Genomic DNA, 13,828 nt, shown 5'->3' on the forward strand with positions numbered 1-13,828 from the left:
TTTGAACAAGGCAAATCGTCGATAAAGTGCATGGAAGATACAGCTTAGAACATCCGTTATCGTGATATAAATTAATGGTGAGGATCACACGATTAAGCCAACAACTATATAAAATTATTTGTAATAATAACAGTAATCTATAAAATATTTCGAATAACATATCCATTTATGCGTTTTGCCTGTGTGAAATAAGTATTTGCTGTATATCTTGAAAATATTCATGTTAAAAGATCTCAATTTAAATTGAGGTAAATGCATGGGCGGAGATACGGGCGGGGGCGTGGGGGACAATGCACCCCCCAGCGTCAAAGGTGGAGTCGACTGATCTAATGCATATACGTATATATAAATGACATCATCATCATCGTGCCCCCCCCCCCAGATTTCCAAGTCTATCTCCGCCTATGGGTAAATGAAAACAAACATAAAACTTAGTTTATTTATTGTGTTCCGGCCAATTTCCACAAGACTTCGAGATAGCAAAAGAAAAAGCGGTTCGACGGACAAACAGATTTATTTAGAGAACAGTAGTTTACACGTATTTACAAGCTAATCAGAGAGAGAGCTAACAACTTTCTTGCAAAGTCCAATCACAACTCACTTTTCATCGAATCACTCTATTATATAGCTGTGGTCGAAACTTCGAGAAAAATAATATTCTACAAATTTCTATTTCATAGTACCAGGTTTGTGGCGCCACTGTCTGGAGGGGCGTAACCCTCAGGAATGTTTTCTCCAACCCTCAGGAATGTTTTCTCCAACCCTCAGGAATGTTTTCTCCAACCCTCAGGAATGTTTTCTCCAACCCTCCGCCAGTTCTCCTCCAATCGCACGTCTGTGCGCTAAACCGAAACCGGTATCAACTGCTGTTGCTAACAGATATCGATATTTCGGAGATCCATCGAACAAATCGCGCCATATATCATCTATAGATCGTAACATGCCGTTGCTAGTTGGTGCGAAGTACCGAGCACTAAGCTCTCGTCTTTTCCGTCTTAGTTTCGCTACTCAGGTAGAGATATTGATCAGTCAATGGTTAAATAGTTGCTTAAAAACAACCATCGGTGATTTTTTTAAATTATATATAACCCTTTATACATAAAATATTCTCACTACTACAAAACAATATCAGTATACTCATTTACATTGTCACAACAGTTTTCAGGGATTAAAACATCTTTTACCACATCAGATTACACATACTTTCAAAAATAAATCTCGAAAAGATTGCAAATATATTCTCAATATCTACAATATTAAACAATTCAATTTCACTAAAGTGACCAACTGTGCCACAAATTGCTAAAATTACCAATGTTTTACAACATAAGTTTACAGCATATTTTACAATATATTTCCATCTAGAGAAAAAATGGATATGTGTATATACGTGAAAAGTCCAACAATTATGTTACCATTCAATGTGATTTTTAAACATTTGAAAAATATATCAAAAAAAAAATAAAAAAAAATAGAAAAATAGAGTGAAAGGTTACAAATGGTCATTAGAATTCACAGAACATTAATACTCCTCACAATCCCATCAAAACCATTCGATGCAACTTTTGAACATCTCACAATTATATTAGATTAAGAAATCTATGCTGATATAGGTCGCATAACAAATGGTTATATAATTCACAAAGCGTTCATATCATATACCTTTCAAGCATTACAATAATTAATTTTATGAGTAACTGTATTTACATAAAATATTCTCACTCTACCATGTTAAAAATGAAATTGATTGGTAGTGCTTAACATTTCCATCACTTTACAAAAAATTGATGAAATTTATTTGTAGTAATAAGTATCTATACTATATGCTGTGGCACATTATTAATAAAAAGTTTTATTGCTTTTCCAAATCATAACTTCAGTATAATTAACCATTATTGCTTGTTCTATGACAATTAAAATTCCTTTCTAAAATTTGTAACCAAGATATTCTTCGGTCTTAGCTGTGCTAATTTCTGTTCAGCTGGGTAGTTAGATGCTGAGCTGAAAATATCCACTTCTGAAGCATCTTGCTTCTCAAAGTACTTTTTAGCCAGTTTCTTTATATATTTGTTAGATGGATGGAATTTGGAGATCAGCGTGTAGGTCGGTTAGTCTGAAGTATTTTGGAGCACCTGTGAATCTCCTGAGAATATAATTTTGATGTTTCTGGAGGTTGTAAATATTACTTTTCTGAGCGTAAGCCCAAGCCGGTGCACCATGTGTAAGAACAGGTCTGATAATTTGTTCATACATTATCTTGTTCTTTAGTGATACATGTGACTTTGGGTAGCAAAAACGGAGGAGACTTTCCATTGCAATTTGGGATTTGTTTATCACTTGCTCGACATGATACTTGCAATTTAGGCGAGTGTCTATGCATACTCCTAAGTACTTTGTCACTATGCTTGGGTCAATCGCTTGATGTTCAGTAAATAAGTAAGAACTTTGTGGAACCTCCCTATGTGTCAGCCACATAAAAACACACTTTGAAACATTTAATTTGGTTCTATTTACTAAATTCCAGTATTCCACTTATTCCATCAGCTCCTGGAGGTTGCTAAGAGCCTTAGAAGTTATCCTACCTGTGCATATCATGAGGACATCTCAGCATACAAAGATAAAATTTCCTTAGGCACCTGCAGATAATCATCCATAAAAATATTGTGTAATGTATAGGGGCTAAGTTAGATATATAGATCGGAACAATAGAATGGTGAAGCATCTATACAATCTGTACCTTTTATTGCTGCATCAACAAGTGGGAGACATATACCATATATCATCACTTCGTCCCTTAGAAAAGCAGTATGTGTGTTCGCTAATAAACCAAAGGTCTTTCACCCGAGTCATAGGGACTGTGTGGTTTTTTTTCTTTTATTCTCCTTATATTTTTCGCTTTCAAAGACCGCTGTTTAAGGAAGTTTTTAGCAATAAATACTTATCTTAATTTACAGAATAATATCTCCCTTAACCTCAGATTATCTGAGCAATTATTTCATTTTCGGCTCTCACTTTCTGCAGAGTATTAAAAATGATTGTATCCTAGTTAATCTGCTTCTCAGATAAACCACTTTCGGATTATCGAGGTTGCCCATCGGTCCAAGATCGCGAAAATGAGTGTTACCTATTCTAGCCCCTTTACGGTCACGAACGAAATATTTCCTCCAAAGGCCAGTGGAGTATATTCGATGCATTCTCTGTGTTTTCTTTCCTCTCTTCTCACCATTGGGAAGCCTTATTTTAACCCTATGAAACGAAATTGTTTATTTCCCCGTTTCTTCTATATACTTAGTGATTTTTTCCCCACATATAATATCTCTTTCCGTACCATATGCACGTAAGAGCGAAGGAAAACACGTAGGGGGGGGGGGATAGAAGTAGAGGGAAGAAAAATAAATAGGAAAATATGGCTCTGTTTTCTCACGGGTTTACGGAAAATTCACCGCCAACAATTCACCGCCGGAAAATTCACCGACAACAATTCACCGCCATGCAATTCACCGCTAGGAAAATTCACCGCTAGGAAAATTCACCGACCGACAATTCACCGACCAACAATTCACCGCCGTGCAATTCACCGCTAGGAAAATTCACCGACCAACAATTCGCCGCCATGCAATTCACCGCTAGGAAAATTCACCGACCAACAATTCACCGCCGGAAAATTCACCGACGACAGTTCTATGCAAGTCAGTTAGCGAGGGAATGAGCGATTGAGTTACTGAGTGAGTGACCCAGTGAGTAAGTGATTCAGTGAGTGAGTGAGTTACTGAGTGAGTGACCCAGTGAGTAAGTGATTCAGTGAGTGAGTGAGTTACTGATTCAATAAGCGAGTAAGTCAGTCCGTAAGTGAGTGAGCGATCTAGTGAGTGAGTGATCTATTGAGTGAGTAAGTGCCATATCCTAAAGATATGGCGGAAAGTTTAAATAATGACTTTATGAGAAGAAATTCAGATGATACGGATTTGGGTTGCTGTATTTCTGAAATATATGACATCCATATTTATTGTGGGCATCTTTTTCTCAGCCACCTCGCTGGGCGTTTTGCCTGTTGTGGCCTTGTATTTGTATAAATTACAAATCGCTGTTGCCCAATACAAGATAGTATATTCAACAAAATTCCATTAACTCTGTTTTACTCAGAAACTTCTAATGGAATGTTAAAAGGGATAATAACAGAATTAAAAGATAATAAAGTAAGTGGATACGCGATGAATCAACCCCCTAAAAATGCTTAAAATCATCTCCTGTTATCACTTTGATGTTATAAAAAACATCGCTGATCATCAGTAGCCAATGGGTTTTTTTTATGCTGAACTAGCTGTTACCCGCGATTTCACGTGATGAACTTTCAAAAATCCCGCCTTAGTGCGTATCTATATGTACTCTATATTTACTATATACGTATATATATACTTCCTATGCAACGGAAATTAGTGACGATTTTTTTATTACGGGAGTCGGTGACGTTTTTTGAGTGATGGAAATCTGTTATTGTTTTTGTGTTACGGAAGTCGGTTACGATTTTGGGATCAAGTTTTCATTTAACTCTTGCATATATCGGGACCAAGTTATGTGCATGTACCCAGAGGTTCCCACATCCTACAGCAGGTCCCCTAAGCTGAAATAGATGGCGGGCCCCCAAACCAGCGTTTTTACGGGCCCCTCTGTGCTTAATTTATAGTGTGAAAATATCACAAAGGATAAGAAACGTTCCGTCAGCCCTGCCATCGTGGGGGTCATGCCGAGAGGTATGTATACGTAAAATATACATATATCACCAGTGCTCCCAACATACAGGGTCGGGGTACCCGGGAGATTGCACATACACCTTCATGGGGAAGTTAAAAGGTTTCATTTCCAGGGGTCCTTGATGGAACTCATTGTTTTCTTGCTGGTTTAACATTGACAAATTTGCGATAGCGGAAGCCCAATGTATATCTAGTCTCAGGTCCCATAAAATTTGCGTATTCGGTCACGGGTAATTGCGTGGGGGGGGGGGGGGCTGGATTTTATTCGTTGGTAAAATGAATATTTGCAGTGGCCTTCACAGGGGATGCCCGATTAGCTTCCGAGTCAGGGGTCCCGTTCCATTTTGGGGGCACTGGATGAATCTCATTCTTTTCTGTTGTTTAACATTGTAGAATTTTCAACAGCACAAGCCCGAGATAAATCCAGTGTCTGTGTGCCCCACTAAAAATCTGCGTAAGGGGTCCCCGTTACTGGATGTGGGCCCTGGATTTTATTCGTTTTAAAATTGATAAAAATTAAAAATTTTCGTGGCCACTCACAGGGGGTATGTCCGACAAGCCTTCAGGTCGGGGCCCCATGGAAAAGTTGATAGGTTTCATTTCGGGTGTCCCTGGATGAATCTCATTGGTTTTTGTTGTTTAACATTGTAAAATTTGCAACACATCGGTAGCCCGAGATAAATCCAGTCAGGGCCACCCCCCTAAAATTCAACGAATTGGAGTTTGGGGACCCCCATGGGGAAGTTTTCTGGGGTTACTTGATGAATCACATTTGTTTTTTGTTGCTTTATTATTATAAAATTCGCTTCTTCAGTAAGCTGGTGCTTTCACGTGTCCCTTTCCATAGCACGCTGATGAAGTGGGACGAAATAAATAAGATATGTTGTGAATAGAAAAGGGGGGGGGGGGTGTTGACAGATGGCAGGGGAGGGGGCAGAGTCCCCTAGTACTGTATATAAAATAACATGTCATGCCTGATTCATCATCGCCGAGCCAAAACCGCCGAAGCTGTAAATATATCAAATTTTTTGAATAGTTTTTTTCACGACGTAAAGACTCACTACTCACTAAGAAATGGTTTTTCCATATTCGACAACCTAAGGGCGTCATAAGAGTGGGGATCAACGTTGAAATCATGCCGAGCCGAAACAGCTGAAGCTATAAATATGACATTAGATCAATATTGTAATATAGACTCATTGAGAAGGGATATGTTTTCGGAACAATCGGATTTTTTAATCATTTGTGGCACTACTACGTTAAAAAAATTAACTAACTAACCAATTCACTCACTCCCTCACTCACTTACTGAACATTCACTCACTCACTCCCTCCCTCACTCACTAACCAATTTACTCGCTCGCTCAATCACTGACTCGATCACTCGCTCAATTACTTACTCACTTGGTCACTCAATCACTGACTCGGTCACTCGCTCAATTACTTACTCACTTGGTCACTCAATCACTGACTCGGTCACTCGCTCAATCACTTACTCACTCGATCACTCGCTCAATCACTTACTCACTCGATCACTCGCTCAATCACTTACTCACTCGATCACTCGCTCAATCACTTACTCACTCGGTCACTCAGTCACTCACCGGGTCACTCACTCACTCAGTAACTCAATCGCTCACTCCCTCGCTAACTGACTCGCACTAAAACTGTTGTCGGTGAATTGTGGGTCGGTGAATTTTCCTAGTGGTGAATTGCATGGCGGTGAATTGTCGGTCGGTGAATTTTCCTAGCGGTGAATTGTTGGTCGGTGAATTTTCCGGCGGTGAATTGTTGTCGGTGAATTGCTGGCGGTGAATTTTCCGGACACGTTCTCAACGTACCCTACGTGCAAGCCTTGGGCGCGTAAGCCTAAAATACGCACCCAAGACTTGCACGTAGGGTACGTTGAGAAAACAGAGCCATATTTCCCTATTTATTTTTCTTCCCTCTCTTCTATTCCCCCCCCCCCCCCCACTTCTTCCTTTTCTAACGTGCGGTTAGGTTAGGACAAGGTCACCAGATTTATCACCGGTTCGTCAAATAGATCCGAAATTCATCCGAATTTGTAGCCAAAAGCTTGTACATGAAGAGACTGGAGCACCTGAAAACCCCAAGCTGATTCATCCGCCATATTTATGCGAAATGTGACGTCAATACTGTCGCTACAGCCAATTGCTGTTCTCGTTTGTTTAAGCGGCTAGACGTCACTTTGAACAGAAAACTGATTTTGTCACTCTAAGAGTAAGAACATAATGCAGGGCAGGTTTTTTGATTCCGCAAGTTGGCACTGTTACGGATTATGTTCTTATCGTAAGATGGAGAGAGATATGAGTTCGTTTGGTATATCTAAACCGCCTTAACCTACTCTGCAAAAGGTCACACATGTATGTATTCATTTAATGTATAGCGTTATTAATGCTTTTTTTTTTTTTTAAAATACTCATCCCGTAGGATCGGCAGATCAGTTTTTTAAGTTGAAGCCGGGTCAGAATATACTGATGAACGAATTCGATTATTCATCGATCATGCTTTACGGTGAATATACTTTCTCCAAAGAAAAGGGGACGCTGAAGACTATGGTTGCGAAGAAGCCCGGCGTGAGACTCCTAGAAGTTGTAAGTAAAGTCAACCTCAGCAAGAGCGACGCTTGGAGGATCAACAAGATGTACGGATGCAAAACAGCGAACCAATAAAGGCGATATAACCAAGCATCAGAAAGGAACTGGACATAATTCTTTCATGGCCCACATTTCATACATGCGGGAACCACATTGAGAACTTCAATCCTTCGTTATACTTGATATTTTCATGGCATTTCTTGACCTAACATCAAACTTAAACAACGCAGAATTATGACCGACACCCCAGTTACACATTCAGCTGACGCAACACAAATGATAAATTAACATTTATATTCTTTCAGAAGATTTTCGCTTTTCGCATCCAATATAAGAAGTTCCGGCTGTTATGCAATTCCTTTCATTTATGAATGCTGCAAAGTGTGCAATAAATTAAAATGCAAAAAAACACACGAAAACAAACTTTGACTATTTATGACTAATATTAATAAATGAAAACAAACTTTTATTAAAAATGTAAGGGGGAAAAGCTACTGTGGGGGGGGGGGTAATATGTCGAGTTATATGAAATAGAGGGTTCAGAATAAAAAAAAAAAATTATCAAAAACAAGATTTGATTGAGCCTATGCATCGGCCGAGGGCAAAGCCTCATGTGCCAACACTAAAGACGACCCTGGCGTAGAGTAGCCACATGAGGTGTCACCAAAATCGGGAGAAATCCTGCAAATCCGTTGTTAAAAACCGGAACATCCATTAATAATAACTACTTTACCGTACACCAACTCCGGTCGTATACTGTCACACTGAAATTTCCAACCCGTGGAGTTGGTTGGAAAATGAGGGCTCCATCCATCGGTGGTCGCCCTAGGCTCGGTAGGTAAAGAACTTGCTTCTGACGTTCTACGCCCAGATTCGAATCCATGGACTTTGATGGTGACCTTCATAGTGGAGGACAGAGCATCTTTACTCGGGCATCAATGAAATTTTTTTTTAAACTTTCACTTGGTGAGCATTAAAGTAAAAATTGCAAAAACTAACAATATAACAGTATTACAATAATATTATCATACTACTATTATCATCAGAATGGAATACATGGTTGCCAGACGTCCCCGTATATTTACGCGATTGAAGAGCGTATGCCATGAAAGGTGAGATGCGTTACATTATACACTAATTAATTACTGAGGGGGGGGGGGGGTTGGGGAATGGAGGGCACTGGCAGTCTCATATTATAACGCCTATGCTTCTACGAACAGTAGACTCTCGGTTTATGAACTTACTATGTGTTATTCATTCCGGAAGTTCGTTCGTAAACCGAACTGTTCAGAAACCGAAACAGTTCCCCCTCACCCATAGGAATCAATGTAAAACTGATTAATTCGTTTCATGGACTCCGAACATTTTTAGTGGGAACTTTCACAGCAGTGGTTTGTGCTCAAGCGCATAACGTAAAACCGATTTAAATCACCTTTAACACTGAAAACGCTTTTCCCTAGAAGAGATGATTCTAACCATACGAGATAACGGGCTTATATCAACATCTACCTCTAGGAGGTGCTGCTTATTATATCCCATATTGGAGCGAATGTTGGACCATATCTAGTTTCTTTAATACAGTAAACCTCTTTTGTGGACACCAGCGGGACAAAAAATTTCGCCCATAAAAGAGGGGTGATCGTTAATCAGGAGGAAAGCATACTTTTATTTTTCAAGGGGAAATTGCATTTAATATTTTGCCGTAAAAGAGGGTCACCACATGCGAGGGGGATGTCCGTTAAGAGGGTTTTACTGTACTTTCAATGTCAACACAGATCATCGGCTGCAGTCTTTGTGGTGTTGTGAAGTATGTGAGCAGGACGCCCAACTCCAAGAATAATCTCACAACCTCGCGTGCACATTATTAGACAACCTTGTTGTATTCAACCAAAATTAGTATATTTTCTTGGTCGTGTAACGCGCTAATACTGATTTGACTATCACTGCTGTTTTAGTTCTTCCTAATGTTTTTTCTATTTTTTTTTGGTGTCTGAGAATAATTGAAGTGTGTGGAGTTCAGTACGGTAGAACAATTCAATGACCTGAATGATTGATGACTTATAATATGATAACAGAGCGCTAGTTCACAGTGACTTTCACACCCCGAATATCGCACATGTAAACGGGGCTACAAAGGTTCAAAATCAGTTTGCTGCCTTTTGGTTACATAAAATACAGTCGAATCCCGTTATAACGAACTCCAACAGACCGGAGAAATCACTTCGTTATAACGAAATTTCGTTATAAAGGAATTCCAGGTTTTGCATTGTTCCTATGTAAACTTATCTAAGGGATTAGAAAAGTGTTCGTTAAAACGAGATTTTCGCTACAACGGTATTCGTTAAAACGGGATTCGACTGTATTAAAATGGTAAAAATATAACTGTAAAATAATAAACTCCTAGCGTAATAACTAACGTAGCTAGAATTTAAATTGGAAAAATATAGAAAACTAGCTATAATACCCGCGGCGCTGCCCGGGTTTTCTTCAATGAGGCTTTTTGGATCACGTGATATCTTCCTGTTTCTTTGAGGGATATACAAACTGTGTCCACGTCAACCAATATGGCGGCTTCCGGCACGACTCATGAAATAAACAAATAAATATTTAAGGATACGTAGAAATGAATATTTTTTTCCCTTTTTCAAGTGGCGCTAGGTATTTCGATCTCCCCCCCCCCATTTGCCTGTTTCAGTTTTCAAAAATGCTTAGTTAAAGCTGTGGAATTTCTTCCATGTACTTTATGGGACGATAATTAATTTTAAAACAACCAAAACTATATGAATTTATGCAGTTTAATATTAAAAGACAATACTAAGACATTAATTTTCATGCTTGAGAAGATATACATGTAAATGGTTGAAATCATTGTTATTGCATGAATATCCAGCTCAAAAGTATAGGTCCGGCTAATTACTTCATATTTAATCTCCTGGGCTTCGTATCTCTAAGGCCGGTATTACACTATAAAAGTTCTTTGTCAAAGATCATTTATAAAATAAGTTTGACAAAAAAATTTGATAATGTAATGGGCAACTTTGATAAAACGCTCTTCAGGGACGCCGGAACATATATGCTCGTGTTGCTAAAGCAATACCAATCACCATTTGAACATAGCTGAAATATTGCACTGAAAGAGACTTTTTTTTAATTAAAATTTTTGAAGAAATACCCTTTCCTTGTGAGGAGTTGCATAGCTGTAGCTCATTTTGTTTGCGAGTCATTTCACGTCCAAGGGACTTTCCCATGCACCCTGTATATCCATTAAGCATGAGAATAAAATGAGCATCAGAATCTGAATACCACAACGGTAGTCACAGCAATAGACTTGAGACAGTACGTTTCATCGCTGATTTCAGACGGATCTCAAACACTTTGAGTGGCCTGACCTGACCTGAATAAAACTTTTTTCGGCGGTTCCGCGGCACGTTCGCCGTTCTACCGCTCTTAACAAACGGGCCAATGGGGTGGCCTATAGAGTTCAAGAAAAATAAAAAGGGGGAGGGAAAAAATTTTGTCTGTGTAAATGTGTGTGTGTGATGGTGTGTGTAGGGTGGTGTGTATGTCAAAATCGGGAAAAAAGTCCATATTTCAGGGCTACTGCCCACATTTGGTCGTGCTAAATGCTTTACCACTTATTATATATGACGAGATTTTGTAAATGTAGAGATTATTACACCAGTTCATCTAAGGGGGGGGTGGAAATTTCGGGGAAAAAGGCCGTTTGATCTTATTAACGGCTAAAAAAACCCCAGGCACCTTTATCATTGAGCCGTAAGAAATATTAAATATTTCTATGACGAGATTCTACTAGAGTGTTAGAGATATTCTGTTTGCCTTTAATTACAGCATTAAAAATTGCTGTTAAATAAGATTTCAATTCCCTGCATTTCAAATGATAGCTTACAGCTATCTTCCTCATGGCGCCATCTATCAGTTCACTTCTCAATTATCAATCCGACTGAACATTCCGCAGATTCCCCAACAAGAAGAGCATTTTTACACATATGAAAAGTTATACAAAAATTAGATAGTAATAAAAGGGGTCAAAATATTTACATTTCTACAATATATACAGATTTTACAAACTTCTACCAGGGACGGTGGAGAATGTTCATCGGCCTGCCATGTTTAATGATGATTTCAGAATCATAGCTTAGGAATTCTCTAAGGTGTTCATATTCCGAATCCTTTATCGAATCATAACAGCTTTTAGCTAGTTTTCGTGCTTGTTCTAGGAATTTATTGATTTTTAGATCACAGCGTAAATCTTCATTCCTCATATACCATCTTGCCCCCGTAAATCTACGAAAGCTCTTATTTTCAAATACTTGAAGGTCCGTGATATTCTTTTTAGTTTTAAATGCCCAAACCGGGGCTGCATAAGTAAGTGTTGGGCGTATAACCGAATTATACAGTAGCATCTTATTTCTAAGGGACAGTTTGCTACCTGGGAAGTAGATCCTATTTAACATGCCCTGTTTTTTGGTTGCTTGTGCTTTTACTGCTTCAACATGTGCCTTGAAGTTCATTTTACTGTCAAAAATTACCCCAAGATATTTTAAGTGTGGTTTAGGTCTCAATTTAGCGCCCCCTATTTCAAGATGATGATTTGGTCCATCCGGAGGCTTTTTCCTTCTATGATACCACATGAAATTACATTTGTTGTTGTTTAATTTAATGTCAGATTCTTGACAATAATCCTCTACATCCTCCATTGTCTCTTGCAGGTTTTCGAATGCTTTGTGTACGTCCGTACAATGTGTTAATAAAAAGACGTCATCTGCATACTGACTTATAATCCCACGCTGAGGCCCAGGGAAGTCATTAACATAGATGTTAAATAAATGTGGACCTAACACGCTTCCCTGAGGCACTGAGGCTCTAATCTGTCTAGGGGAAGAGAGTTTGTCCCCAATTTTGACTTGAAAAGTTCTGTTTTCGATGTAGCTTTTGAAAAAGTATATGAACTTGTTATGAAAATCTAATTCCATAAGTTTTACAAGCAACGTTTCATGATTTGTTTTATCAAAAGCTTTTGCCACATCAAGGCTGACAGCACAAACGTATTCTCTATGATTCAGGGCATCCATGATGAATTCAGTAGTCCTGAGTAGTTGAGTAGTGCATGAATGACCCCTCCGGAAACCGTGTTGCTCGGAGCGGATAACATCATTAGTGTGAAGGTAATGGAGAAAACGAGAAGCAAAGATTCGCTCAAAAAGTTTACTCATGTTAGAAAGAAGCGATATTGGACGGAAATTCTGGGGAAAAAGAGGATCAGAGTTAGTTTTATGGATAGGTTTTATTATTGCATTTTTCCAGAAATTGGGAAAGTAGTTAAGTTGGGTCATGCTATTAAAAATATTAATCAAAGAAAGCCGAATATTAGTAGGAAGAGTTTTAATGGCCTGATTTGAAATATTATCATGCCCAGGTGCTTTTTTAATTTTAAGATTATTAATTACCTCATTAAGTTCACTTAATGTTGTTAGAGGGAGCTCATCGGTTTCCGTGGTGACCGGTGGATTGTGTGTGAAATAGTTTTGAATTTTCTGTCTATTTGCCATCTTGGTGGCCATATCTTGTATGTCATTTGGTGAAAACTGCTCTTCCAGGCTTTCGCCAAATGCATTAGCAATGTCCTGAGGGGTAAAGACCACACCATTGCTAGCACTATGTATTTTAGTAATTATTTCCCTTTTGCTTTTACAAATTTTCAGGGCCTTCCAGAGGGAGCCATCCTGGATCTCAAGCGATTCCAGAAATGCAGTGAAACGTTCATTTGTGAAGGCTCTGATCTCCTCATGAATTTCCCTCTCCATTTGATTAAGTTTCATCTTGTCCCGTGTCTGCCTAAGCCTTTGCCACCTTTTCCGGATCTTATTCTTTTCCCTAATTTTCCTTAATATTAACCTAGACAAGCCATATTGATGTTCGTTTATTTTTACTTTCTCAGTAGCATTATCAAGTGCAGTTTGGATGACATCTGTGATACCAGCAACACTAGTTTCAATCTCTTCTATCGAGTGAGATGTAAGCTCAAGAGTTGAGTTGTTTTCGAATATCTGTGCAAATAGTTCCCAGTTAGTTTTCCTGATGGTAGGTATGCTAAGTGCAAATAGAAAATCAATCCTGATTATGAGGGGGTTGTGATCAGACTTCAAAATTGCTGGTGAATGTATGGAAATTGATGCATCAATATTCTTGCTAATTGCAAAATCAATTATATCTGGCCTGTGGAATGGGTGATCTGGATAATGTGTTGGATAGTCTGTGGCATGTATGTTTACTCCATTATTTTGACAGAATCTGTTGAGGATAACTCCTCTTGAACAGTTATAATTGGAGTGCCAGCTTGCATGCTTTGCATTGAAATCACCCACTATAATTGTAGGTGTATTGAGGTCAAAAATATTCCTGAGGTGATTTAAATCTACTGCATTACGAGGTGGCTTG

General features: G+C 38.7%; 1 protein-coding gene across 1 annotated transcript in view; it reads left to right on the plus strand.

Moving 5' to 3' along the window:
* Nucleotides 1-7,771, plus strand: part of LOC149084271 (astacin-like metalloprotease toxin 5) — a 66,415-nt gene extending 58,644 nt beyond the window's left edge. Inside the window, exon 6 of the mRNA XM_089234641.1 lies at nt 7,203-7,771. Within this exon, the coding sequence (XP_089090767.1) occupies nt 7,203-7,444 (242 nt within the window). The 3' untranslated portion in view covers nt 7,445-7,771. The remainder of the gene's footprint in view (nt 1-7,202) is intronic.
* The last annotated feature ends 6,057 nt before the right edge of the window (nt 7,772-13,828 follow it).

Source organism: Pholcus phalangioides, unplaced genomic scaffold, assembly GCF_987345545.1.
Source record: "Pholcus phalangioides strain wild (caught in Gottingen) unplaced genomic scaffold, Ppha-v1.0 ptg000008l_1, whole genome shotgun sequence".
NCBI classification, from domain to species: domain Eukaryota; kingdom Metazoa; phylum Arthropoda; class Arachnida; order Araneae; family Pholcidae; genus Pholcus; species Pholcus phalangioides.